At 40.7% G+C, this 27,593-nt stretch overlaps 1 protein-coding gene and 1 long non-coding RNA gene across 3 annotated transcripts; one reads left to right on the top strand and one right to left on the bottom strand.

Annotated features, from left to right (window-relative positions):
- Positions 1–5,184: 5,184 nt before the first annotated feature.
- On the bottom strand, positions 5,185–27,466 carry TYMP (thymidine phosphorylase). 2 transcript variants are annotated; one of them, XM_072147612.1, is made up of 11 exons: positions 27,163–27,466; positions 25,039–25,069; positions 23,384–23,509; positions 15,762–15,964; positions 15,268–15,366; positions 12,543–12,672; positions 9,398–9,516; positions 9,131–9,293; positions 8,186–8,398; positions 7,019–7,159; positions 5,185–6,317 (listed from the first exon to the last, which is right to left on the bottom strand). In XM_072147612.1, exons 2-11 carry the CDS (start codon positions 25,067–25,069, stop codon positions 6,124–6,126), a joined length of 1,419 nt encoding a protein of 472 aa, XP_072003713.1. In that variant the 5' UTR covers positions 27,163–27,466; the 3' UTR covers positions 5,185–6,123. The 2 variants fall into 2 exon arrangements, with proteins under 2 accessions (XP_072003713.1, XP_072003714.1); XM_072147613.1 differs by lacking the exon at positions 25,039–25,069.
- Positions 25,605–27,593, top strand: LOC140127209 (uncharacterized). The gene is made up of 2 exons (XR_011854963.1): positions 25,605–25,760; positions 27,399–27,593. It is a non-coding gene; the product is annotated as an uncharacterized lncRNA (long non-coding RNA).

Genomic DNA, 27,593 nt, shown 5'->3' on the forward strand with positions numbered 1-27,593 from the left:
AGCCTGGGGGGTGTATATTAATTAATGGAGCCTGGGTGGAGTATATTAATTAATGGAGTCTGGGGGGTGTATATTAATTAATGGAGCCTAGGGAGTGTATATTAATGAATGGAACCTTGGGGGTATATATTAATGAATGGAGCCTGGGGTGTATATATTAATTAATTAATGGATCCGGGGGGGGGGGGGGTGTATATATTAATTAATGGAGCCTGGGGGGTATGTATTAATTAATTAACGGAGCCTGGGGGGTATATATTAATTAATGAAGCCGTGGGGGGGGGGTTATATATTAATTAATGGAGCCTTGGGGGGGGATATATACTAATTAATGGAGCCGTGGGGGGGTAGTTGTATATTAATATTTGTATCTTGAGATTCTGCCACCAAATTTCACTGCTAAGGGGCCCACTGAGGCTCTGTCGCCCAGGGGTCCACTGAAACCTGGAGCCGGCCCTGCCTATGTGTAATAGAGCCAACAACAGGGAGGGGTCAACTAATAAATTTGTGACTATTGACACTAAGGAAAACACTTCTTTCCTAAATTAGATAACTCTTGGCCAAGTCCACTCACAAATGTACTTGATCAACTTTAGTCTTACCACCCGAAAGGCAAGAATCTCCTTCATTGGTCAATCTTTTCGGTGTGAGATACCATCGTAGATGCATTTTTTAATTTGATCTATATGGTTTATGCAGGGAGAGCACTGGGCAATCCCTTTTCCCAATTCTTAGGGGGTCATTTATCTTTAGTCGGGACATTTGTGTGTATCTTTTCTTGTCTCTTTGACTTTTGGACTTGTTTGATTTATCGGAGATGTTGATATATCCGGCAGCTGTGCCTATAGGGTTTTTGCTACTTTTTATTCAAAAGCCGCACAAAAGTCTCAAACTCTTCTTCAACTTCTTCTAAAGTTTTTCATACGTCTGGTCAGGACTGGAGTTTATTTGCGACTTTTTAACCTCGATTTGCTCCAAAATTGTGACTTTTTTCATATGTTCACATCTGGATTTTAAAGATATATCAGGCGCAACACTGAAAAATTCTTGCACCGCTAGTTTTGCTAGGCGAGTGGAAATGTCAGATAAGATAAACAACACCCTTAAAGTCACATATCACATCTAGATCACTTTCCCATCTTAGTATATAGCCGAGCTTCTGTTTTCTTTGAGGGAGAACATTAAGGACCATATATGCTATTGATATTTTTTAGTGACACCTCAAACATGTGGCAAAGGGTTTCTAAGATCCCTTCCATGACCTTTTTCTCCTCTTTGAGAAAGAAATCGGATTTTAAGTGTGATCCTTCAAAGAGGTCTACAATAATAATGATTCCCTTTTCTACCCATAATTTTACACTTAAGTTTGGAATCAAGAACTCCAGAGTCCAGGTTGATATTTGTTCTCTACTAAGTCCAATACTCCTGGCAACTTTTCTTCTCATCATCAGGGTGTGCTGTAACATGGGTATCAGTGATGGCAATGCAATTCTCTTCTATCCTCAACCATTTATGTTCTGCTCTCAGGTTCCAACATTCTTTCAGGGAATCTAAGGCAACGGCGGAATAATAAACTTCTATATGTGGCATTGTCATACCTTCTTCCCTTACTGAGTAATACAAATATTTTCTAGCTTTTGGAGGCGTTTGTTTCTCCACACAAATTATTTAATATCAATTGGATATCCTTTAGAGCCCTTTTGGGAATTTCTACCGAAATACAGAAAAGCATATTTAAGATCTTGGGGGGAGCCAGCATTTTACAGTATTGAATTCTAGCAACCCAAGATTCAGTTTCATTCTTCAGTTCTTCCTGTTTCATTTACAAAAGGGCACCATAAAATGCCCAGATATTTGATTCCCTCTTCTCTCCAAACTATTCCTAAGGAATCAGTAATCTGACATTGGACCCTATAGGGCAGTGATGGCGAACCTTTTAGAGACAGAGTGCCCAAACTACAACCAAAACCCACTTATTTACCCTGATGTGCCAACGTGCCATTTTAAGCAGTAACTTATTGCTACCTGTTCTTCCACTTCGTTAATTGTATCGGCCGCCTGAGGCCACCAATACAGTTGAAATAAAGAGTACAAATTCAGACTATCATTATAGCTTCTCTCCAGGGTATCTCTGTTTAGAAAGAATGGTTGGTCCAGCAGGATGAACTCCAAAGATAATGCAGTTCTATCAACACCTTCTCACTTTTCCTGCAGTTCCAAACAGCCAATGAAGTGTCGCTGTAAAATAGTGCTGGGCGCTGCATCTCATAAATTGCCTAGGACTGCAGGAAGATTTAATGGATTTGTTCCTGTTGGGTGAACTTCGTTCTGGGCTGATGGCCTGAGTGCCCACAGAAAGGGCTCTGAGTGCCACCTCTGGCACCAGTGCCATAGGTTCGCCATCACTGCTATAGGGGATACTAAGTGGGAGAGCTACCAAATTCTTCAAATTTAGTTGCTAATAAGAGATTTTTGCAAACTGTGTTAATATTTGTAGGACTTTAGACAATCACTGTCCTGGATCATAACAAGTAATATTACATCGTCAGCATATAACGAAATTATATGTTTCTCCCCACCCACGGAAATCCCCAAAATCCTCCGCAAGGGGCTCCATCATCAACACAAAAATTTTTGGCGACAATAGGCACCCCTGACGGGTACCATCATTAGAGATATCAAAAGATGTGGAGAGAAAGCCAGAAAATAGAACCTTTGCAGAAGGTGCAGAGTATAATGCCCTAATGGCCCTTTGAAATGATGCCAAATTTATTCAGGCCTCTTCCAGGTAGCCCCAGTGCACCGTGTCACAGGCCTTCTCTGCATCCAATAAAAAGAGTGCATCGGAAGCTCCCAAAGTCCTAATCACATGAATGAGATAAATCATTCTGCTAGTGGCGTTGGTTTACACTCGTTGATCCTGGTGGTAGATTTCCTTTTACTTATTTTGTAGAAGTGGTTAATAAAAATCTACCTTTAATATGTCTTTCCATTTTTTCTATAATGTCTGGATTTTCATCAACCCCAATAATATCATGTCATGTACCATCTAACATATGAAATGTATACCAGCCTAACGTTCTTTTCTTTCAATAAATGCACAAGATTACATGATATTTAGAATGTTGTAACAAATCACCAGTTTATTATGTATTTTTCCTAATGTCTGGGATTGCTAAACCCCCTTCCTCCCATGACCTCATAAGATTTTGCAAGTTCAACCAAGATTTTTTTACACGTCTCCACACTATATCTCCAAATAAGTTTTCTACAGTCTTCAATGGGTTTGCCCATGAAAGAAAATTCTTAAATTTCCATCCCCTAGTGATGTTTACACAATAAAGATAATTTTTAACCCCTTACTTTACACCTTTACTCAGTTTTATTGCTGTTTTAGCTCCTATCCCTTTCTAGGCTGATCAGTTTGAAATTCCAGAGTGTGGGTGGGCCCTCTCTAACCAGACACTTTATGATTCCTCTAGTTCTGTGTGTTGACATTGTAATTAGATTATCAGTGAACAGTGTTTATATACACTGTCATCTGGCTTCTGAACATTCTACTAGTATCTCACACTTGTAAAGAGAAAGATAAGACAGATCAGAGATGATGAGATCCATGAGATGCATATTACACATGATATCTCCCCTCTGCTATCACAGCCATTACATAGTGTCCTCGAAATAAGAAACCTGATTGCTCCAGACAGCTAGTGTGAATTAAAAAACTGTAAAAAAGAATCACTGTTACATGATATCCAGAAAGTGTATAAACAGTGCATATGATATATATGCATATCCTAATATCTCCTTAAATACCACGCTAAATATGTGGCTTTAGAAATGGTTATGTTATAGGTTATGCCCAAAATGCTTAAAAGAAAAGCTCTCCAAAAAAGTTAAATAAAGTTTACATTTTTTCACCATAAAAAAATCTATATAAATCTGTATATTTACGTGATTAAAACCTCTTCAATCCAAATGACCTGTGTTGACGTGCTATTTCTCTTAGAAAACTGCAAATGTAAAATTGAGGAATTGTTTCTCATTTTCACCCCCAACAAAGTAATGATATTTACCCCAAAATGGTGTCCTTAAAAATACAGCTCATCCTGCACAAAACAAGCTTTCATACAGCTACAGTGATAAAATTGTTTATGGTCTTTGGAAAGTGATTTTGAAAAAAAAAAAAGTTCAGTGTTTAAGGAACAGAATAAGCTGCTCCTGAAGTCAGGAGAATCCCTCTGCCATCCCTTTGCAGCTTACTTCATGTTGAATCCAAAAACAGCCCCACCAAGATAACATAGGTCATGTTTGGTATTACATCTTGTCTACACAAACTAACAATGAGTATAATATACTGTATATACTGTTCATACTGTTGTTTCTAGTTATTTTAGGAATTGTTACATGTATAACAATTGCTAGGTTGCTCCCGTGTTCCTGCATGTGCCCCCGCTGCAGCCCCTGCGCTGGACTCACCCATCCTGGTTTCTGCTTGCCATCGGACTGCCGTGCGCGCGTCCCAGCCTCCTAGGGCGCACGTGTGCCGGCTGTCGCATATTTAAATGGTCAGCACACCGCTGATTGGTGCGCTGGCTGAACACCTCCATCTTATAATCCGGCACCTTCCTTCCTGCCTTGCCGGATCTTTGTGCTTATACCATTGAGAAAGCTTCCTTGGGACATTGCTGAGTTTCCCTGCGTTCCCGTATGTTCCTGCTCCTGAGTCCTGTGTTGCCAGAGTCACTCTGTGTTCCTTCGTTGCTGTGTTCCGTGTGCCTGTGTTCCCATTCCCATCTGCCTGGTCCTCCCGTTGCTGACCCGAATTGGACTTGACCTTGCATCTCTGCCGTCTGCCCTGGCCCTGTGCCTGGACCTGACCCTGAGACCATCTCCTGCTAAGGTACCTCGACCTCGGCTGCCACCGCAGGCTAGTTGCACCTGTGGAACGACCTGGTGGTACCCTGCCACAGCAAGTCCATCCCGCTTTGCAGCGGGCTCTGGTGAAGACCAGGTGCCACTTAGACTCCGGTCCCAGGTGTCGGCTAGTACCACCTCCCGCAGTAGTCCAGTGGATCCACACATCCCGTATCCAGAGATCAAGTTAGTTTCCGTATACTATAAGTGAACAATCTTTGTAAAAATAGAAGTAGTTCCTGTAATGTTTTTAGTAAAACATCCATACATAGTAAAAAGCTATTTATTATTTCAGAACATTAGACTGGGCAGAATTGATGTTATAACATGGAAGCAATGAAAATAAGATCTTTATTTTTATAAGATTTTAAAAGGTGCGGTTTTAGAAGCAGAGTTGAAGATGGTATTACTGTACATGTAATAGCCAAGCAAGACTTTATATGCTGAGATGAGTGAATCATTTTGCCAGATTTGCACATCAATAGAGTGAAATATAAGAACTGATTTGCTGCAAATTGAATTTCTAAAGGCATTCAAATGGAAAATTAATTTAGAGTGTTATTCTTTTTTACTTTGTTATTATAAGTAGAAATTGGGAATTTGTATTATTTAGCTAAATAGGGATCATTTTACTTCTCCCATCAACTCTTTTCATCTGGCCCTATAAATATAAGCATCACTAGTTGTAGGTTCTGGCTAAATTTGCACTTAAAGGGGTTGTAGCAAGTTCTCTTTTATTCCCTATCCACATTGTAGGGGATAACAATCTGATCCCTCATCTCAAGAACAGGGGTTCCGTTCACACACTCCACTAAGCAGCAGGTTGAACATGCGCCATGCTGTTGGAAATCACTAAATTGGATGGCCAATTTTATGATGCTCCCATACTAATGAATTGAGCAGCATGACGCATGCCCAGCATGCCACTTCATTTAGTGAGAATGGGACCCATGAATGAGAGTCCATTCTCGTGATTGTGGCAGTGCCAGCAGTTGGACTTCCACAATCAGATTGTTAACCCCTATCCTGTGGATAGAGGATAATAAGCGAGCTTGGTGCAGCCCCTTTAACACATTTCCTGCTCTGTCTACCCCTGAACTAAGTACAAAGATTTGCACAGAGTTCCACTTTAATAATTTATTTCAAGTTGTAAGATTTTGGTATAAAACTATGTACTGTAAATAAGGTAAAATTGTAAGCTGTCACTCAGCTGATCTCCCCTTCCCTGCGTACAGTATCACCATAATCTCCCTTCTTGTACTGAGCAAAAATAACATCCCTAATACGAGATTCAGGGGTAAAAGCAGGCTGTGCAGAAATACAAAGAGCATTCTGAAGAATCTGCCGTTGTGTGTCTTGAAGAAGTGTTTTCTCATAATGCACTCGTATCCAGGGGGCTCCTATCATGAGAAAAAGCAATAGACAATGTAAGTATTCCTTTCTTGAAAAGAATGGAGATGTGCAATATAAGAATATTATTTTAAAAGTGCATATATATACAGTACTATATATATATATAATATATATATATATAGAGAGAGAGAGATTTTCATTTAGATTTAAAGGGAACCTGTTGTTTTTACGTGACGATTGGTTCCAATAGCCTCTGGCGTGTTGATTTCAAATATACCTTTGTGGGGCATCTGAATTCCAGTGCCTTATAATTGTTTCTTTAACATTACCCTTCTAGCAGTGTGTGGTGAGTCATCTTCTCCTCAATTTCTCCTCCCCTCATCCTCACTCAATGCCCTCCCCCTTCCTCAGACTGTCCCTGCTTCCTCCCCCCACATACGTCAGCTAACTGGGTGAAGCATTTGCTAGACTGAGGAGGCCATGGAGCCAGGTAATGTTAAAGAAACAATTTAAAAGCACTGAAATTATTCAGATGCATGACAAAGGCATTTTTGAAAACAACATGCCAGGGGCTATAAGAATCTGTCATCATGTAAAAATAGCTTTCCTGATACCAGATTACCTGTAATATAGCTAATTTTAGATATATTATTAATTTTAGTAGGCTGCTGTTTCATGTATCAGTCACCCACTTCTGTTACTGGCAATGATATATATGTATAAGAGAGCTACATAGTATATGTTTTACCTTTCTCTACATGCTGCCCCACGCTCACAAGCAGTTCTGCCCCAACACTATGGTTAATAACATCTGTTGCATTCTTTCTCCCAGCCCCAAGTGCATTCAGGACATCAGCAATAGGTCTGGCTCGGATTAACTCCACTGTACCTAGATATATGTATAAAATCAAATTAGTAAATTCATTGGTTATTCAGAAAACTGACAAAATTCTTCTGTTTCACAGAGAAAAATGAAAAGAAAATTATTTAAGCTGCTGTAAAGTTTAAAGGGATTTTCCAGAGGGCATGTGGCAACAAAGCCCAGGGAGGGGGGACAGCGACTCGTTTAAGCCAATAAATGGCCTCCTTAGACAATGGAACGTAAGTTCTGTTGATCTTGGTAGGTTACTTCCTGTGTTTACTCGAGGTCCGAGGAGGCCACTAGTTGGCTGATGTAGGTCCTGTGGAACTTCAAGGCACACACACTACCTACACCTATAAACTTGAAGCGACACTGGAACAGGGGGCATACATTCTTTTTTTCCCAACCCCCTAAAGATTTTCAAGATTCAGAAGTTGACCTTTACTGGAAGTGTAAAAATCTCTCAAAGTGGGACAAAGACTAGGTTTTAGGCAGACATCATGATAATGGTGAGGAATTTGAGAGGACAAGATGCAAAATGACATCCCCTATTTCATTGATGATATGTCACAATTTGGTGTTTCTTTTCTTTAAATCCAGTCCAGAGACACTATATGAATAAAAGGTTACCTCCGCTTAGCTAGTATGAGCTCATTTACATGCAAATTTCCAGAGCCCATATCTTTCTAAAAGGCGGACAGACTTAGAAAAGAAAACACAAAATTGATCAAAGACACCTCAGTTATAAAAATTATTCCACAACAAATAATTATTATTTTTGGAACTTTATTTTGTCCATTGTTTTAGAAGTTTGCTAAATGGACATTATGTACACCACTCTTTAGCTTTGTAGGGGGCTGCAGAGCAATATACAAAGCTAGATACCTGAAGTATTTCTACTGCAACCATCGTTAAAAAAATCCTGCTTCCACATTATTATTTGTTTATGACAATATGATTGTTGTTTCTCCATATACCCACATCACATCTGAAATATTTCTATACATCATAGTATGCATTGAGGTGTAATTATAATCATAACAATATGCTGACCTGTTTTGGAAACTGTAAGTTCTTCACTATGAGATGCTTCTCCTAGTTTGCTGTTAGAGCTCAGAGTTCTTGCTATTTCAGGTTTTACACCCTGTGCTTCCACCATCTTTCGGAAACACTGGAGAGCAGATCCATCCTGTAAGACGTTGGAAATTTTCGCTGCCCCGTGTGTTTCTGAATCAGCCAGTCCACAGAGCCAGAGTAGATAGCCACCTGTACACAAAGGAAGACTTGACTTGTTCTGATGTGAGGTTAGAACCTAAGCTTTTCATTACTACATGAAAATCATGTATTTGCGTGATAAGCGTAAGCAATATCTTATGATTTCCATTAAAGAGAACCTGTCAAATCTTTTGAAATGTCTGTTTGAAGGATCCGTGAAGGATTGGATCATATTTTGTAGAGTTCTGTTGTAGCCCTTTAATCCCTTCTGAAATTTATAATAGACTGACAGTTGGATGGTACTAAGTCAGGATGTATGTCTCGAGCAATGTGACACTCCATATGGTAAATCTCAGCTATGAGTGTAATTATATTTTTTTCATGATGAGGGTTTAATTGCATCATGTAATTGCCATCATTGAAAAGTTCTAAAATATTTAATCTACTGTATGTATTACTTTATGCATCGTATACTTTGATGATATGTCCACATGTGAATGATATACTGGAGATTTAGGAGACCCTTCTGCATATATAAGGCTGCATTAACACTATCGTATGGACGGCAATGGCCCACGGAACAAAACCGTACTGCTCCGTACACGGGGAAAAGATAGGACATGTTCTATCTTTCCCTGTGTTACGGCCATATGCAATGCCTTTATATGGAGTGTGGAAGAGTCACCCCACCTCCTCTCCATGGTGCCGGGCGGGCATACCTTCATCTAAATGCAGCCTAACAATGTTTTGTAGCTGTATCAGAAATCATATACATTTTATTACCTGTCTGCAGCACAAGCTCTCTAAGGTCTTCAGGCCCTTGTCCCTCTAAACACTGCAGGGCTTCTATCACCTCAAGGCTGTTTCCCACACAACGACCAATGGGAGTATCCATGTTAGTAATAAGCGCAATTGTAGGGATTCCCAGAGAGACCCCAACATTTACCTGTTAAAAAAACCCTATATGAAAATTATACATTCATATACAGTTTTTGAAAACATTGAAAGATCTGTTAGCTTCTATGGGACCAAAAGCACACCTAGACTTACAAGACTATGTGCAAGATTCTTTGCCTCTTCTATTGTTGGACTCTGAGCTGCCGCACCAAACTTTACATCCAGTATTAATGCAGAAAGGTTCTCGGATACCTTTTTACTCATGATAGAAGCTGCATGAAAGCAAATCAGCACAAAAGACATTTTATTATGATTAACAAACTTTACTAAACTATTCATACACATGGGGGTCATTTACTAAGGGCCCGATTCGCATTCCCGGCGTGTTACCCGAATATTTCCGATTTGCGCTGATTTTTCCTGAATTGCCCCGGGTTTTTAGCGCACGCGACCGGATTGTGGCCCATCGGCGCCGGCATGCACATGACGGAAATCGGGGGGCGTGGCCGAACGAAAACCCGACGGATTTTTTTTTTAAAAAAGTGTCGCTGGACACGCACTTACCTTCACCAGAAATAGGATCGTGAACTCCGGCGGACCTCGGCGGACTTCAGCACAGCAGCGACACCTGGTGGACGTCGGAGGAACTGCCTTAGTGAATAGCCGGAAGACCCGAATCCACAGCAGAGAACGCACCGCTGGATCGCGAATGGTCCGGGTAAGTAAATCTGCCCCATAAACTTCTAGGTTTAAGATTTTTAGTTTAGCAATTTTTAGGGAGCTCTTACACTCTGCCTCTGCTCTAATATAAAATATATATTATAGATATGGCTTTAGTCATGGTGCCATAACTATAGGAGCCACAGCAGTCACAGTTGCGATTGGGAAGCCCATAAGTCACTTCAAAAACACTTTGATCAAGTTTGATGTGTGGCAGCATAAGTATAGTGAATCGTTTTCCTCTGATCTCTGCATTAAGATTGATGATACATAGGCTGCCAGACATACAGCCTTCCAGTTAGAAGATCTAATAAAATAAAAAATAATTAAAAAAATAATCTGTAAGTGTTACAGTATTTTCCAACTTGTTTTTTAAAGAGAGAATTGCTATATTTTATTAATTTAGCAGGTAAAGTATATATTTATTCTGGGGCTATTCTATATTAAATGAGTCAAGAAATATATTGTAGTATATATATTATAATAACATTCTATAATAACACATTTGCATGGGGCACAGTTGTATGATCAGTTAAAGGGGTTGTTTGTGGTTTAGAAAAATATACAGGTGGCTTGGAGGGAGTAGGCTGTAAAAAACCCAACTAATACCGTACTTACTTCCTCTGGCGCTCCCATCGCCCTGTGCCACCGCTCCTTTTGCCGTGCCCCTGCTTGTTTACAGAGGCAAGCACACTTTGCTATGACAACTTCCACCTGCCTGGCATGCCCACCAGTTCCCTGTTCCCACATCTAATACAGCATTCGTACAGCAGGGGACACGTGGGTGTGCCAGGCGGGTGGAAGTTGTCGGAGTAGAGTGTGCCTGCCTCTGTAAGTAGAGGGATGACAACTTGGACAACGGGAGCGCCGCTGTAAGTATGTGTGTTATTTTTTACGACTCCTGATGAAGCCTACTTGAGGACATGAGTCAGGTCTGGTCTTTTCATACTTCCAGTGTTGCAAGTGTATTTATTTGTTTCTCTATATTCTTCTGACTGTATTGTTAGGTATATCACTGTGTATTCCCCAACTATATCATGGAGATTACTATGAAATTGTAACATATTTATTTATTTATTTGATTAGAGGGTTACGCATGATTTAATCACCTATTTGTGTTTTGTTACACGGCATACTACATTTAATCCTTTTTCACAGTATCCTGTACTCTTGTCTGACTGTATTTTCTAAGCCCCATTGTGGACTTTTTTAATGGTTTTTCATATTCTCTGTAAGGACTTACAATAAAATATTTTCTGAGCTTATATAGGATATATGCATCGTTCTTTCTACTTTTAAGTGTATTGATCTTGCTGGATGCTAGCCACAACACTATAGCCCAATTCCAGCTTAGCTTACAATTATGTGTGTTATTTTTAACAGCCCCCTCCCCCCAAGCATTTATATTTTTTATTTAAACACTCGGACAACCCCTCTAAATTGTTATGGCAATTTTTAATTTAGGAGCACAATGTGGATTATAATTATTATTCATGGGACACTAAACTGTAAGCAACTCAGGAGCAAATCATCTAGAGGCAAATTCTGGAACAAGAGGTCACAGAAGTTGTCATGAAGTTGTGGTCCTGATAAGAAGTTATCACCTATAGTGATTTTAATACTCTAGTAACTTTATCAACTTATTGTCTAATGTGACAACTCAGTCTCGATGAATCAACTTTGCCTTCTTATTGAGGACCAGTGGGGTGTTATTTTCTATTACTGCTGTTAATACTTTTAGATTAGGGGGTTTTGAATATTTGCCAAGTAGTAGCTTTGGACATTGGGAATTCAGGTGTTTAGAGCTTTATCTATATGATTGAAAACTCAATTCCTATTAAACCCTGCCTGATAAATATTGCAGTATATTGTGTGAGCAATCAAACCTGTTAAGGTTGATACCTAGTGGACAAAAAAATACATTTAAAAAAGCCATGCATGAGTTCTGCAGCTGTAGATGTGCATCACTGCCAGACTGAGGATAAACAGAAGTTGTAGACACATGTTACCACCGGTCACTGTATACAAACAGTAACTGGCAGGGATGCAAGAACAGGAGCGTGGAGAGTGCTGGATATAAATTCTTTTTTATTTTTTTTAACCTATACCCGGACAACCTTTTTAAAATAAACACCATAAAATGTATCTCATTAAGAAATGGCCCAACTATGTTTATTTTTTCCAATTCACCCCATTTTAAATTATATTCCAGCTTTCCAGTACATTTCACAATATATTAAATGGTGCCATTTGAAATAGAATTTGCCCCACAAAAAAATAAATCCTTTGTAAATGAAATATTTAACATGTTATAGTTTTTGGAAGGTAGAAAGTAAAAAACTCAAAAATGGAAATGGGCTGTAATAGAAAGGGGTTAAAACAATTCTTTAAGTTTGCTGCCTCTGTAATCATCACATACTATCAAAAAATTGAAAGAAGGGATACGGCACAACCCATTAGTATTCTCTCCAGAGATACTCCCTTTCTGTATAGCCCCTTATTACATCTCATTTGTTAAATAGGAGCAAAGGTTTGAAAAAGCACCATAAAAGTGTAGGTGTAGTGTATAACATACTACCTGTTATGAGAGGCAGACTGTCCACTGTTGCTGTTACATCTCGCATCTCATAAAATATCTTATCGGCTGGTACAAGGTTCTTAGATTGTCCAACAATACAGCAACCAACAGAATTTAGGATTTTAAGCATCTGCAAACAAAATACATTATAGGCACGGCTGTGGACATTTACGGTCAGTTTGGCTTCAACTTCATAATACACTGCTTTAAAATAAAAGGAACACTATAATACTACATCCTAGATCTCAAAGAATGAAATATTCCAGTTGAAATCCTTTACTCATTACATACTGGAGTGCATTGAGAACAATAAAACCTAAAAATTGTCAATGAAAATCAAAATTAATATCCCAGATATTGAATGGTACTCAAAAATCAAAATTCAGGTCCAACTTCAGGGGAATGAAATGCCTCAAGACAAGGAAACGATGCTCAGTAGTGTGTATGTCCTCCACATGCAAGAACCTTCTCCTGTCCATAGCATGTGGACAGGAATGCCCACTATCACACCTTTATCATGCAGGAACTGCTAACATGAGGATTAGCAATGTCATGCATCAGAAGGAACCCAGGGACAACTAACTAATTAGTTAAATACTATATACTAATGTATCTATATATGGTCACACAATGGGGAAAATTTACTGAGGACTTTGCGTCACTTTGCACCACACTTTAGTCGGACTGTTCACGTTCTTCATGGCTAAAACAGCTTGCACAGGTATTTAAGAAGTGTGCACTGAGATTGTGTCGCAGCCGCCCTGGTCTGCATTCGACCAAATTAGGGGGCATGCCGTCGGACAGTCTGACTGATTCAGACCGAGTGCCGTATTGGACTTTTAAATTGTGTTGCATGCCCTATGTTTAAGATGCACTACAAAAAAGATGGTGAACTCTGTCAGATCTGAATGAGGAAGCGGCACATTCATGATTTCAGGCACACAATCTTAGTCAATCGCCGCACGCAGCATTATAGACGGACAATGCACTTTTGGTGAGCTTAAGTGTGCCCAAATGGGTCTGAGAATCTCATATGGGTACCTAATGGCATGTAGGGTACATATGGCTAGCACATCTGGATGAGCTGCCTCACCTGATCAACCGAAGTGGGTTTGCAGACAGCACTGTATGCTTCCACTAGGTTTGAGAGATGAAAAAATGCTAAAGTGAATAAAAATAGCCAAAAAGATGAGGAAAGAGAAATTGCCTTTGGTCACCCCCAACAGAACCACTTCTTTATAGGGGTTGTCTTTCTAATGATTTGTACCTGATGTATGATCCATTTGGACAGCAGGAGTATTCAGTGTTGATTCTTAAATTGATTTCACAGAAGTGATTTTATTGTGGAGTGTATGTATAAAGATCCATCTATCGTTATGCCACTGCATTGTCTAAACTGATATCTACAATAACCTTTATTTAGTACCAGCTGGCACTAGCTCCATCTTCCTTGGCATAATTTAGGTTTCAGGGGGACTGGGTAATGCAGCTTTATTTTGCACATATTGGTCACCTTCTGTTTTAAACGGACATCAGAGTGGATATGTAATAAATGCTTAAGGCCGGGGATATGTTTCAAGATCATGGTGGAATGTTCACTGAAGAAATTTTGCAGCAGTGTAGACAGTGGCTGAAATCATTTTAAATCATTAGATTTTAGTTTTTTGCAGCAATGTAGATGCAAATGGAAGTGTGGGGGAGAATGGATTTGCATTGCATTGGAAAGGCTGAATTCCACACTTAGAATCCGCAGAAATAATTGACATGTTCTGTAAACAAAACCTGCAGTGTATATCATTTTACATTGCAGGCTTTTTAAGCAACATCTGGATATATCACTGAAAATGCTGTGGGATGCTATCAGTAATTCTACTGCAACTAATCCCTAATGATTACGCCACATGTGACTCCGATCTTAAGGGCTTTCTGATTCTGACAACAGGGTCCTAGAAAGATTATATATAATATAATAAAATAAGTGTTATGAGTTTTCTCTGCTACCGCTTCTGGCATCAGTCACTGCTTTATTGGGAGCGTTGTTGTGAATATACCACATAACTGTAGAAGCGATCAGTATCCCACAAGTATATGGCAAGTAACTGCTGAGGCCTGCCATGGGGGTACAGGGTATAAAACTGATAGCTAGTGTTTTACTATTGAGTATATTAAGAAATTAAACTGTGCTTGCATATGTCCACTCTTTTTCTATTCAGCAGTATATGACTGATGAAGAACATTGCCCGGCTATATTCAGCAGTCTAGTAGAGCTAAATGGAGCAACAGGTTCTACCAACAAATCCTTTATTCAAAATCAATGGTGCTCCAAAGCATCAGGTGTCTATTTCCGTCCTTGAAAATGAGTATTTTTCTTTAAAGGGGTTCTCCCATTGCAGCAAGTTAGTCCCTATACATAGAGCCTAACTTGCTGATCGGTGGGGTCTCAGTGATGGGACCCCCACAGATCATGAGAACAAGGGGTCCAATGAACCCCCGTTACACCCTGATGTACCCCCGTTGGGAGTCACATGATTGAGATCCCCACTGATCAGTAAGTTAGGCACTATCCTGTGGGTAGGGCTTAACTTGCTTTAATGGGACAACCTCTTTAAGGGATAGGAAAGTCCTTTATAAAGCAAAAGATCAAACATGCTATAATTTATTTTTCACGCCTACACTTTGCATGTCCGCACATAACTCTTACACTTATTTATTATTATTTTCATACCTGTTCAGGACTCTGCTGTGAGCTGAAGCCTGGAATTGACTCTAACTTATCCAGTGTTCCCCCAGTGTGCCCTAGTCCTCTTCCACTGATCATTGGAACCTTACATGAAGACAAAATGGTTTAAAAGGCAATCATCATGCAAAAGAGCACTGGACTACATATCAGCACAGCTTCATGGTAAAAGCCTGTCAACCCCCCCCCCCCCTTCCACAAACCATACACAGTACCTTCGAGATGCCGAACACATGTTCCAATCAAACATGTATTAAGTGAACTGAAAATTACTCTGCTTGGTTTGTGAGGGCGATCAGTGGTGACATAATCCCTTAAAGTACATGGGTTTCAAACAAAATATAAATTAATAATAAAAATAAACTAAAATAAAAAGTTAAATATAAAAATACTGTTTGTAGAATATAGAGAATATATGAGTCATTTCAGTAACAATTTGGGTGAATCTACAGAGGATGTAGTGATGCACAGTGCACTAATACCTTGCAGCCACAAGCAGCGAGTGCTGGAGCAAGAGGTAGGCTCACTTTATCCCCAACTCCTCCTGTGGAATGTTTGTCCACCAACAAACCGCCCCATTCCTCTGGCCATTCAAGTACACAGCCAGAGGCCACCATTTCCTTTGTAAGTGTCATAGTTTCCTCTGGGTTCATTCCTTTAAGACGGATTGCCATAAGTAGAGCGCCTATAGATACAGATAAAATATATTACAGCATGCAACACGTTAAACACTAAGTTTCCTCCTAACTGAAAGATACAACACTGTCATATAATATTTAGCAACTTTATTTAAAGGGTTATTCCATGAATAAGAATAATTCATATACAAATGAGTCCTTAAAATCTAAGCTAATATTTAATTACCGTATTCACTTGAATATAAGCCTACCCGAATATAAACCGAAGCTCCTACTTTTACGACAAAAAAACTGGGAATACCTATTGACTCGAGTATAAGCCTAGGGTCGGAAATACATTGGTCACAGCCTACCCCCAAGTATATAGCCAGCCCCATTATAAAGCAAGCCCTCTGCTACTGCTTATAGCCAGTCCCTGTATGTAGCCTGCCGCTGTATATAGCATGCCTCTCTATATAGCCAGCCCCCTGCCTCTGTATATAGTCAGCCCCCTTCCCCAGTATATAGCCAGCCAGCATTCCCCCAGTATACAGCCCCATGCCCCTGTAGCCAGCCAGTATTTCCCCATTATATAGCCAGTCCCCTGCCTCATTATATAGCCAGTCCCCTGTCCCATTATATAGTCATTCCCCGGCCCCATTATATAGCCAGACCCCTGCCCCATTATATAGCCACTGGCACACACAACACTATAGCAGCAGCGGCCAGCGTGAGAGCCTGTGTCTTCACAGGCTCTGAAGCCAGCTGTCGCAGCCAATTATTTTTAAGAAGAATGCCCAAAAAAATAAATAATAACAATGCCGAAAAAACCCAATAACAAAACAACTCCACAAATTATCCACAAACAATCTATGTATACTGTATTTTAAACGTATTTTAAAGGAAACCTGACACCACATTTTTTTCACAAGGACAGCTAGTGACGGGTTCCCATAGAGCCCTATTAACTAACCAACATTTCTTTTAGCTAAAAATAGTTTCCCTCAGATCCCCATATAATAAACTTTTTAATTTTACCTGGTATCCAGGGATGTCTGTAGCCAATAAGTGGGGAGGTTGTGGCCTCCTCAGGCTGAATCCAGCAACTCACCCCCAAACTTTCTCAGCATACAGCATGTGACCAGGGTGACATCATTTCAGGTCCTTTAGCCTCCTAGTATTAGCAAACTGTACACCATGCATATATCTGATCATATGAAATCATAGCATTCCTGCATGGAGAGGATTAGAAGTCCACGGAGGGTGCTGTGACTTCATGTGATCAGATGTACACATGGTGTACAGTTTGCTAATGTTAGGAGGCTAAAGGACCTGAGATGATGTCACTCTGGTCACATAACATTACTGCTACATGCTGAAATAGCATGTCGATGAGTTATTGGATTCAGGCTGAGGAGGCCATGTTCCCCTTGACTATCCCGGTATACCAGGAAAAATTCTGAAGTTGATTATATGGGGTTCTAAAGGAAACCATTTTTAGCTAAAAGAAGGGTGTCAGTTAGCTAATAGGGCTCTATGGGAACCTGCCATTAGCTGTATTTGTGAAAAATGTGGTGACACGTTCCCCTTAAGGGCGATTCTATTTATAGAAATACATTTTTATTGCTTATTTCTATTTGTAAATGAAGAGGTTATCATTACTTTTTGTTACTATTTATTCTGGATAATTTATTGCCTGTGAGTTCAAGTTAAGTCAATCTGACTGCAAAACCAAACATAAATCCAACAAATATGAATAAAGTTAAGGCAACAATCACAGCTGTACATGTTATAATCTTTTATCCAGTAATATGATGGACACTGTGATGGAAACCCGATGTACCGTTTGATGTTTGCTTTTGGTTCCATCAAAAAGAAAAGAACAATAGAATTGACCAATGCAGATTTGAACAGAGATTTAATCTTTTTTAGGCTATATTCACACTGCCGTTGCCCGCCCGTACCGTACCGTAGCGGGCAACGGCAGTGTACGGGGAGCGCAGCTCACCCCCGCCCCTCTCCATAGGAATTAATGGCGCACGGCGCCGTACTACGGATAAAGATAGGACAGGTCCTATCTTTGTCCGGGTACGGAACGGTACGGTGCCGCACGTGTGCGGCACCGTACCGCTCCCGTAGGGTGCCGTGCGCCCATTGCTGCCTATGGGGGACGTATATCGGCCGTATATACGGCAGCCGTATATACGTCCCCCATATGTCAGTGTGAATATAGCCTTACTGTGTTGATTCCTCCACGTTTAATAGGAAATTTAGTAAGTTCATGTTTAACCCCTTAGCGCTCCGCGCCGTAGCTGTACTGCGCAGCTTCCCACGATTAGCGCTCAGCACAGTAAAGCTACTGCGCGAGCGCATACTATTTTAGAATTGTACATCGGGATGAGATTTGGGTGACAGAGGCAGGAGGAGTTCCTGTCTCCATCACCCGACCAATCAAATCGGTCCCGCCCGCCGATCGCCGTGATTGGCCAGTCAAACCTGACTGGCCAATTACAGCGATTTTAGGCTAAAAAACGTGTTTTTAGCCCCTTCCTCTTCCTCCAGCGGCACCATTTTGGTTTGGTATCGCTGGAGAGAGGAAAGAGCGTTACTGTGTGCACCAAAATACACTTTTACACTATAAATAGTGTTCTGACCCTTATCTGATCCCTATTGTTCCCTACAAATCCCTATCCCTATCTGTTTTTTCCTGTGTGTTCCCTGTGTGATCGCCTTGTGTGATCCCACGTGCCTTCCGTTTTTCCCTGTCTGTCCCTTCTGAACCCAAACGCACTTTTCAGTGCGCTGTGTTAGCGTTGTTCTGCACTGGATGCACTTTTCAGTGCGCCGCGTGAATAGCGCTGCACAGAATCTTTAGCAGTAGTTAGTCTTAGGGAAAGCTAGGTGCATTTGTAGCGCCTTTTTGCGCGGTGCACATAGGTTTTTTTTCGGTGCCTGGTAATATTTTTTTCCAGAGCGCCGTAGGTGTACCCGTAGTTGGGTGCACTTAGCTACTTTTTGTGTGTGCCATCTGTGCGGCTTGTCCGTGTGGTTTGGTGTACATTATCTTTTTTTTTGTGTGCTATCTGTGCGGCTTGTCCGTGTAGTTTAGTGCGCATTATTTTTTTTTGTGTGCTATCTGTGCGGCTTGTCCATGTAGTTTAGTGCGCATTATTTTTTGTGTGTGCCATCTGTGCGGCATGTCCGTGTAGTTTGGTGTGCATTACCTTTTTTTGTGTGTGTGCTATCTGTGCGGCTTGTCCGTGTAGTTTAGTGCACATTATTTTTTTTGTGTGCTATCTGTGCGGCTTGTCCGTGTAGTTTAGTGCACATTATTTTTTGTGTGTGCCATCTGTGCGGCTTGTCCGTGTGGTTTGGTGTGCATTATCTTTTTTTTTTTGGTGTGCTATCTGTGCGGCTTGTCCGTGTAGTTTAGTGCGCATTATTTTTTTTTGTGTGCTATCTGTGCGGCTTGTCCGTGTAGTTAATGCGCATTATTTTTTTTGTGTGCTATCTGTGCGGCTTGTCCGTGTAGTTTAGTGCGCATTATTTTTTGTGTGTGCCATCTGTGCGGCTTGTCCGTGTGGTTTGGTGTGCATTATCTTTTTTTTTTTGTGTGCTATCTGTGCCTGGGACTTCTGCAGGAGAAGTGCCTGGGACTTCTGCAGGAGAAGTGCCTGGGACTTCTGCAGGAGAAGTGCCTGGGACTTCTGCAGGAGAAGTGCCTGGGACTTCTGCAGGAGAAGTGCCTGGGACTTCTGCAGGAGAAGTGCCTGGGACTTCTGCAGGAGAAGTGCCTGGGACTTCTGCAGGAGAAGTGGCTGGGACTTCTGCAGGAGAAGTGGCTGGGACTTCTGCAGGAGAAGTGCCTGGGACTTCTGCAGGAGAAGTTTCTGGGACTTCTGCAGGAGAAGTTTCTGGGACTTCTGCAGGAGAAGCGTCTGACCCCACATGGGTAGCCCCAGATAATTATACCCCTCTGGTCCCTGACTTTTTGGGCCATCCTGGAATTAACTTTGACACGGCACGGCTCAGAGCTGTGGACTTTTTTAATTTTTTTTTTGATGAGGAGCTGCTGAATGTTATTATATTTCAGACAAATCTCTACGCTGCACAGCATATTGCCCAAAACCCCACTTCCTTTTATGCACAACCCTACAGGTGGACCCCTGTCACTGCAGCAGAGATGCACAAGTATTGGGGCATAATACTCCTTATGGGGATAGTAAAGAAGCCTTCAATCAGGGACTACTGGAGCACAGACATACTGTACCACACCCCCATGTTCCGCATGGCAATGAGCAGGATGCGCTTTGAAGCCATCCATAAGTTTTTGCACTACACTGACAACACACAGTGCCCACCCAGAGGTGACCCCAGTTATGATCGGTTATTTAAGGTCAGGCCCATATTAGATCATTTTAGTGCCAAGTTTGCCCAGGCATATACCCCCGCCAAACATGTGAGCATAGACGAGTCCCTGGTACAATTCAAAGGGAGACTTCACTTCCGCCAGTACCTGCCCAATAAGAGGGCAAGGTATGGTGTGAAGATGTATAAGCTGTGCGAAAGTTCATCAGGGTATACCTACAAGTTCAGGGTATATGAAGGGAAGGACTCCATTACAGTGCCCCCAGAATGCCCCCCCTTCCTGGGTGTTACAGGGAAGATAGTGTGGGATTTAGTGCACCCACTGCTGCACCAGGGCTACCACCTCTACCTGGACAATTTCTACACCAGCACCACCCTGTTCAAGTGCCTCTCTTCCAGAAATACTGCGGCATGTGGCACTGTACGCAGAAATCAGAGAGGTCTCCCTAAGTCACTGCTTGGGCAAAAACTTAAATGGCACGAAAGCAGGGCACTATGCAGCGACTCTGTATTGTGTGTAAAGTACAAGGACAAGAGAGAGGTCCTTGTATTAACCACAATACATGAGCACACCACCACCCCTGTCCCAGTACGAGGTGCCAGTACAGAAACCCCCAAGCCAGACTGTATTTTAGATTATAACAAATACATGGGATGGGTGGACTTGTCTGACCAGGTGCTTCAGCTGTACAATGCCATGCGGAAGTCGAGGGTGTGGTACAAGAAGCTGGCCGTGCACATCATGCAGATGGCATTGTATAATGCTTATGTGCTGCATATATATGCCGGCCAGAGGGGAACCTTCCTGGAATTTCAAGAGGTAGTAATAAAGTACTTTCTTTTTGGAGAGCAGGAAGGGGGGAGTGCTAGCACATCTGGAAGTGAGGCCACATGACGTATTGTACCAGGGCAGCACTTTCCAGGAGTAGTTCCCCAAACAGCCAGCAAGGGAAGGTCACAAAAGAGGTGCAGGGTGTGCTCCAAAAATGGCATTCGGAAGGACACCATTCATCACTATGAGACATGCCCAGAAAAACCAGGGTTATGTATGAAAGATTGCTTCCGAATTTATCATACATCCCTGGATTTTTAGAGTTCCCTGTTGTTACCCTGACGCACAGCTTATACATCATGCCGCATGCCGCACCTTCCCTTCTAAGCCCTGCCATGTGCCCAGCCTGTAGATTACTGCCCCGTATGCTTTACCCGGGAAAACATGCATCATGATTTTTAGGGTGTTTGTTTCCCATGGCAGCAGCTGGGCACAAAATGACATAATGGATATTTTTTACTATGCACTATCCATTATGCACTTTTTCAGGGGTCCACCTGTGGGGTTAAAATGCTAACTATACCCCTAGATTAATTCATGGAGGGGTGTAGTTTCCAAAATAGGGTCAGTTCTTAGGGGTTTCTACTGTACTGGCCCCTATTGGCATCTACAAATCTTTCATGATGCCAAAAAGAAAAAAAAAATGTACAATGTCTGTGCTCCAACAAGTTATTCCCTTTTGAGCCCTGCCGTGTCTCCATCCTACAGATTATTGCCTCCTATGGGGTATTGCCCTAACCGGGCTAACCCGCAGAATGATTTTTGATGTGTTTTTCCCCAGTGGCATGAGTTGGGCAAAATACCTTTGTCACTTCAATGACATATTTGATAAATTGCAATACAATTGTTTCTCTGCACTACTCACTTTGTATTACATTTGAGCCAGCACCTTAGGGGTTAAAATGCTCATACAAGCCTACATACATTCTTTGAGGGGTGCCCTTTCCAAAATGGGTTCAATACTTGGGGGTTTCTATTGTACTGGTACCTCGGGGGTACCCCCCCCATTACCAATCTAGTGAAAAAGGAGCTTGAAAACCTAAATTGTGCTTCTTTCTTCCTGACCCCTGCCGTGTGCCCAGCCTGTAAATTATTGGCACATGTGTGGTATTGCTGTACTCGGGACAACCCGCAGAATGATTTTTGTGGTGTTTGTCTAAAGTGGCATGGGTTGGGCACAGTATATGAGGCACTAAAATGACATTTTTGAGATAAAAACGCAATTTTTACTCTGCACCATTTACTTTGCATTAAATTTTGACCAGCATGTTGGGGGTTAAAATGCTCACCAGAACCACCGATAAATTCTTTGAGGGGTCTAGTTTCCGAAATGGTGACATTTTGGGGGGTTTTCTATTGTACTTTTACTTCAGGGGCTCTTCAATTACACTGTGGCACCACTAAATATTTGCAGCCAAATTGGCCTTCCAAATTCCCAGTATCGCTAACTCTGTTCTGGACATCGCTGTGCGGGGAAACAGCAGCTGACATCCACATGTCTGGTATTGCCGTACTCGGAAGAAGCAGGGCAAGAAATTAGGAATATATATTTACCTCAAATTCCTTCTGAATGTATCCATTTTAGGGCTAAATTAGAAAGATTGAAATCAAAAATTGAAATTTCAAAATTTCCACTCCATTTTCATATTCTTCCGGAAAAATAATTAAAGGGTTAACAGACTTCTTAAATGCTGATTTGAATAGGTTGAGATGTTAGGTTCATAAAATGTTACTTGTGGGGGTATATAGTACATAAGCCTTTATAGGGCACTTCCAAACTGAATTGATCACCAAAAAGTTCGCATTTTTCAAATTTCAAGAAAATCTGAGAAGTTGCTACTAAAACTTCAAACCTTCTCACATCCATAAAAAAAATGGAAACGTAAAACAAATAATGGATATAAAAAGAAGACCAATGGCAAAAGGTTTCTATCAAAAAAAATTTGTTGTATCACTTTTTGTCTAAAAAGTATAACATTTGAAACTTTGAAAATAGTCATTTTTTTCAAATTTTTCCTACATTTTTGAATTTTTACCCCCCAAAAAAGGAACGGATCACCGAAATGACACTACTAACATAAACTACAATGTCTCACGAGAAAACAATCTCAAAATCACAGAGATATCTTAAAGCGTTGAAAAGTTATTACCACAGGAAGAGACACTGGTCGAATTTCAAAAAATAGTAGCGAGCCGTAACGTGCAAACAGGCTGCGTCCTTAAGGGGTTAAAGAGTATTTTATATTGCAGCTATATTTCCATTAACATTTGGTAATGGTCTGGTTACCTAGTTGACAGTCTTGAACTTGGCCAGCCATTGCTGCTTTTACCACATGTCTGATCTCTTCTGGAGACAGTGCCAAGCCATCACGTTTCTTTGCAATGACATCAGCAATACGAAACTGGGAAACTTCTGAGAAAGAAATAAAGAAAAATAAATAACATTGGCAGGAAAACTGTTTCCTTTTTGCAGGAGGTGGGCTCATCTCCACCAGTATTAGCAAACTCTAAACTGCAGCTCAGGCTACAGTTTTTTTTCATGACGGCGACCTAATTGATACCAGCACCTGTAGAACTCCTTGAATCCATTCATCTACATGGTCTGACCTCCACAAATTACCCTTTTATCTTCTTATTGATGTATTTAGGGGGTATGATGATGCAGAAGATGCCTTACAGCATGATACATTTCAATATTGAGGACACAGTTCAGAACTATTTTGCCTTCAATAGCGGCACTTCAGAATCCTCACAAGCAACCCAGCAAATACCTGGAAGTAGTATGGGTAGAAATGTGGTATTTCTTGACCTGGGGACACCTCCCACTACTTTCCGAAATCTAACATCACCAGTCACTATATGCAAGCTTGGTATAACACCAATGTGCAAATAAGGTTTCCAGGATGGGATAAGGAAAACCATGCATCTTTTGCTACCTTATAAGGCAGCTCCCTTACCACCATGCATGACTTTCAGGAGGCCTAATGACATGATGTGAGATGAAAGCCAAACCAGTATATTTATTCCAGAAGGAACAGATTCAGCACTAGTTTCAAAATGGCTGTGTCTCTTCATTACAGTGTGGGGAAATAGTTTAGCAAGACTTTGCCAATTAAGACCATCTTGTAGGTGTGTGGAGACTGAGAGCAATTGATGTTCCACTAGGAGATTCTGGGAAATATGCAAATAAGTTTTCCTGGATAGGACAAGGAAAACCATCTTATTTTGCTACAGGCAGCCCCTTTACTATAAAGCACAACTTTCAGGAAGCCTAATGACATAATGTGGGAGTCAAGCCAAACCAGTTTATCTATTCCAGATATTTTATATTCTATCCTATACCCATTAGTAATGTCAGTCTACTGCCGCTCTATACAACTTTAGTGTTACAAAACAGTTCCAATGAACAGACTTCTTAAATAGGTTTTCTGAAATAACATGTACTTGACATAATAATACTTTAATCTCAGAAAATCTGTTTAAAGAAACATTACTGTGACAAACCTGACTACACCATGTAATCCTACCTAGCCACTTTACATTGCTGGTAGTACACAACACAACAGTGAACAGCAAAACATTCATATGGCATAGCAAAACATCGATAACCTGATGTTATTTCCACTGTCATGGGGTTATCATTTACATAACGTAACAATAAAGGTCAGAAAAGTAACATGCAGTGTAGAGGCTTTATATAATAATGCTAGCCCTTTTGTAAGAGCCTGATGGACCCATTTTTAAAAAAATTATCTTCCATACTTACCAATTACTTATCAATTATCAAAGTACAAGGTTGGAGCTAGGAGTTAGGAAGGCCTCATAAAAGAATGGGAAATGTAGACCCCTCTCCATCTATTTGGCTGTGACAGAAATATTTCCAAAACCTGAGCTCCTTATCTGCAATGTCTTATTTAATAATACAGGAATATTAAATCATACCTTCATCTTCAGAAACTAATATGGACGACATCTGAAAAGCAAGAGAAAGCAGTCATTTTTCCCAAGTGTAGTTTCAATAAATCCATCTTATTAGCCTACTATAAAAGTAGCAGAACCTTATACAAGTTGCCGAAATTTAACACATTTCTTCCTCAAAATTGGGGGAAGCTGGGTTCACATTACACTTATTGTGTACTTATAGCGTATACTTCCTGAAAGCTCCCGATGTATATGCTGAGTGTATACATTGACATATAGTGGCATAGTTTATGCCTCCATTTGACCACTATTTGTCAGATCCACTGAAAAAGGCAGAATGTAAAGACGCAGCAAGCTACGTCTTTTCATCCTGCTCCCGACGTGAAGTTTGCGCTCAGTGGAGGCAATAGAAGCCTATGGGGAGTGGATGCAGCGCATTGTGTCTCTTTAAGGAGAGTTGAGCACGTACAAAGCTCTGCTGGAGGGGGGACCCAGTGATGTCACTGTCCATATAAGGACAGTGACATCACTGGGGAAACACCCCCGTACATTGACAGCAGCCAATCTCCATCTGCTGCCAATCTACACTACACCCACATTCAGCCTAAGTCTGACCTAGTTAGATTGCCTGTCTGTGTTTTTTCTGAAGACTCCAAAGTTTTTGAAGCAGTTATTGAGCCAGATGAGTGCATCCAACAGGAAGGAGAGGTGCCTGGACAAGTGAGCTGAGCAGTGTGCACCAGGTATGTAACATTAAATCCTTTGCCAACTTTCACCACAGAAATTAACCATTTCACAAGACCACCTTGGATATAGAAACCAACCTTTTTACAGCTCTTGGATACCAAGTAAGTTACTATACCTTTTATTACTGTAGATCACCAGAAAACCCCACCACCACACGTTGCTCAGTCGCCTACCACAAAGTGCTGTCTTTAATGTGGATCTTTAATCACCTCCACCAAATACAACTATTAGCATATTTTATATATTTTAGTATATTTTCATGTATTCCAATGCAGTGAAAGTTTTTGCTTTAGATCTTTCCAGTCTTGCGCAATCAGCATTCTTGGTTTTGGTCCTCGATATGCTAATTAGGTCCCTCTACTGTTAGGTAAATGGTCCTTCCATCCTGTCTGCTGGAGTGGAGGAGATTAACCCCTTTGTTATCTTTTCTTTAGAGAAGCTAAATTTAACCACTTAGACATAGATGACACCACTGGGATGTTGGTTTTACATTGCTGCCATTAACCATTTAGCTATTATGAACCACCAGAAATATTATCACCCCCTCACCTCCACCAATTGAGCAACATTTTGTCTCCTCCGGGAACCAAGACATTCCTAAGACAGTATAAAAAATATTTATCTTGCTATATAGCCAATTTATTTTAGTATTAATGGCTGCATTTATTGTGTTATTATTAAACTATACTTCATTGGATTGCCTAGTTTAGTCTAGTGTCCAGGATTTTTACTGACCACTTTACTAGCAACAAAAAAAACATAATGGTGCCAGATTCATGAAATGTATCACACGTTCTTCATGAATCTGGCACCATCTGCACTTCTACCACAGAATGCACCATTATTTTCTAGTGAATTTTCTTAATGCTTTAGAATTGTGTAATCCAACTGTGCCCCGGAATGCCCCTTTGGGTGCAAATTTTTCTGTCTTGTCAGACACAGTGCAGCCGTAACACAAAACTGGGACAGACACTTCTTAAATACATGTGCAAGCATGTTTGAAGTTCTTTCTACTGCAAAGTCAGACAGACAACCGGTGCAAACACTTTAATAAATGTGGGCTACTGTATTTATCTGAAGGCAATCAATAAGGACATTATGGGCTATACTATTATTTAAATTCATACAACATAATTACAATATAATATAAGATTATATATATATGTATATAAACTATACATATGGTAACACTACAACAAAACATTCTAATATGTAACTTGAGTAAATGACAGTTCATTTCATAAAAAGTTTATATAAAAAGACAGAATGGTAAGTGGAGAAGAGGATGTAACAACTTCCTCTCTTGGTGTATCTTTTGGTTGGTTTACATTGCTGTTTAATGTGACAAGACATAAAATTTGCTGTACTGTATATCTAGAATCACATAGATCAACTTACCTTGGATCTCCAGATAGACTATCTGGAAACATATGACGTCGCTCCCCTCCGTTGTGGCAGGATGTGCCCCTTTCTATATTTCTTGCCTTCCCTTGTTAATAGGAAAGCTTTTATCCAGCACTTGTCTGTGGTTTTCCTTTCAGTGCAGTGATTTTTGTTTGTTAGCAGCTCACTTTTTTGGCTGCTTCTGCTATGTCCAACCCACTTTTTTCTGTGAGCTTTTAATTTTCTTTCAGGACCGTGCACAGTGTAGAAATGAAGAACTCTGCTCCTTCCTGTGAAAGTCTCCAGTGTGATTCTTGAGACTACATCTTCCTCATAATAAGAGGTTACTGTCCAATCCGGAGCTGGATGATGAGGGGCGGACATCAGTGACCATAGTACTCATTTGTTCTGATCTGTTCTGCATTAAAAGGCTGTGGATGATTTAA

The sequence above is a fragment of the Engystomops pustulosus genome, chromosome 4 (assembly GCF_040894005.1).
Source record: "Engystomops pustulosus chromosome 4, aEngPut4.maternal, whole genome shotgun sequence".
NCBI lineage: Eukaryota > Metazoa > Chordata > Amphibia > Anura > Leptodactylidae > Engystomops > Engystomops pustulosus.

Excerpts from the sequence above, each read along its gene's own strand:
- TYMP (XM_072147612.1), bottom strand. The coding sequence starts at position 25,069 with ATGTCGTCCATATTAGTTTCTGAAGATGAAG. Across the intron at positions 9,517-12,542 it reads CAGTCTGCCTCTCATAACAG|CTTCTATCATGAGTAAAAAG; the intron begins GTAGTATGTTAT and ends GCTTTCATGCAG. Across the intron at positions 6,318-7,018 it reads GGGGCAGCATGTAGAGAAAG|GAGCCCCCTGGATACGAGTG; the intron begins GTAAAACATATA and ends TTCTCATGATAG.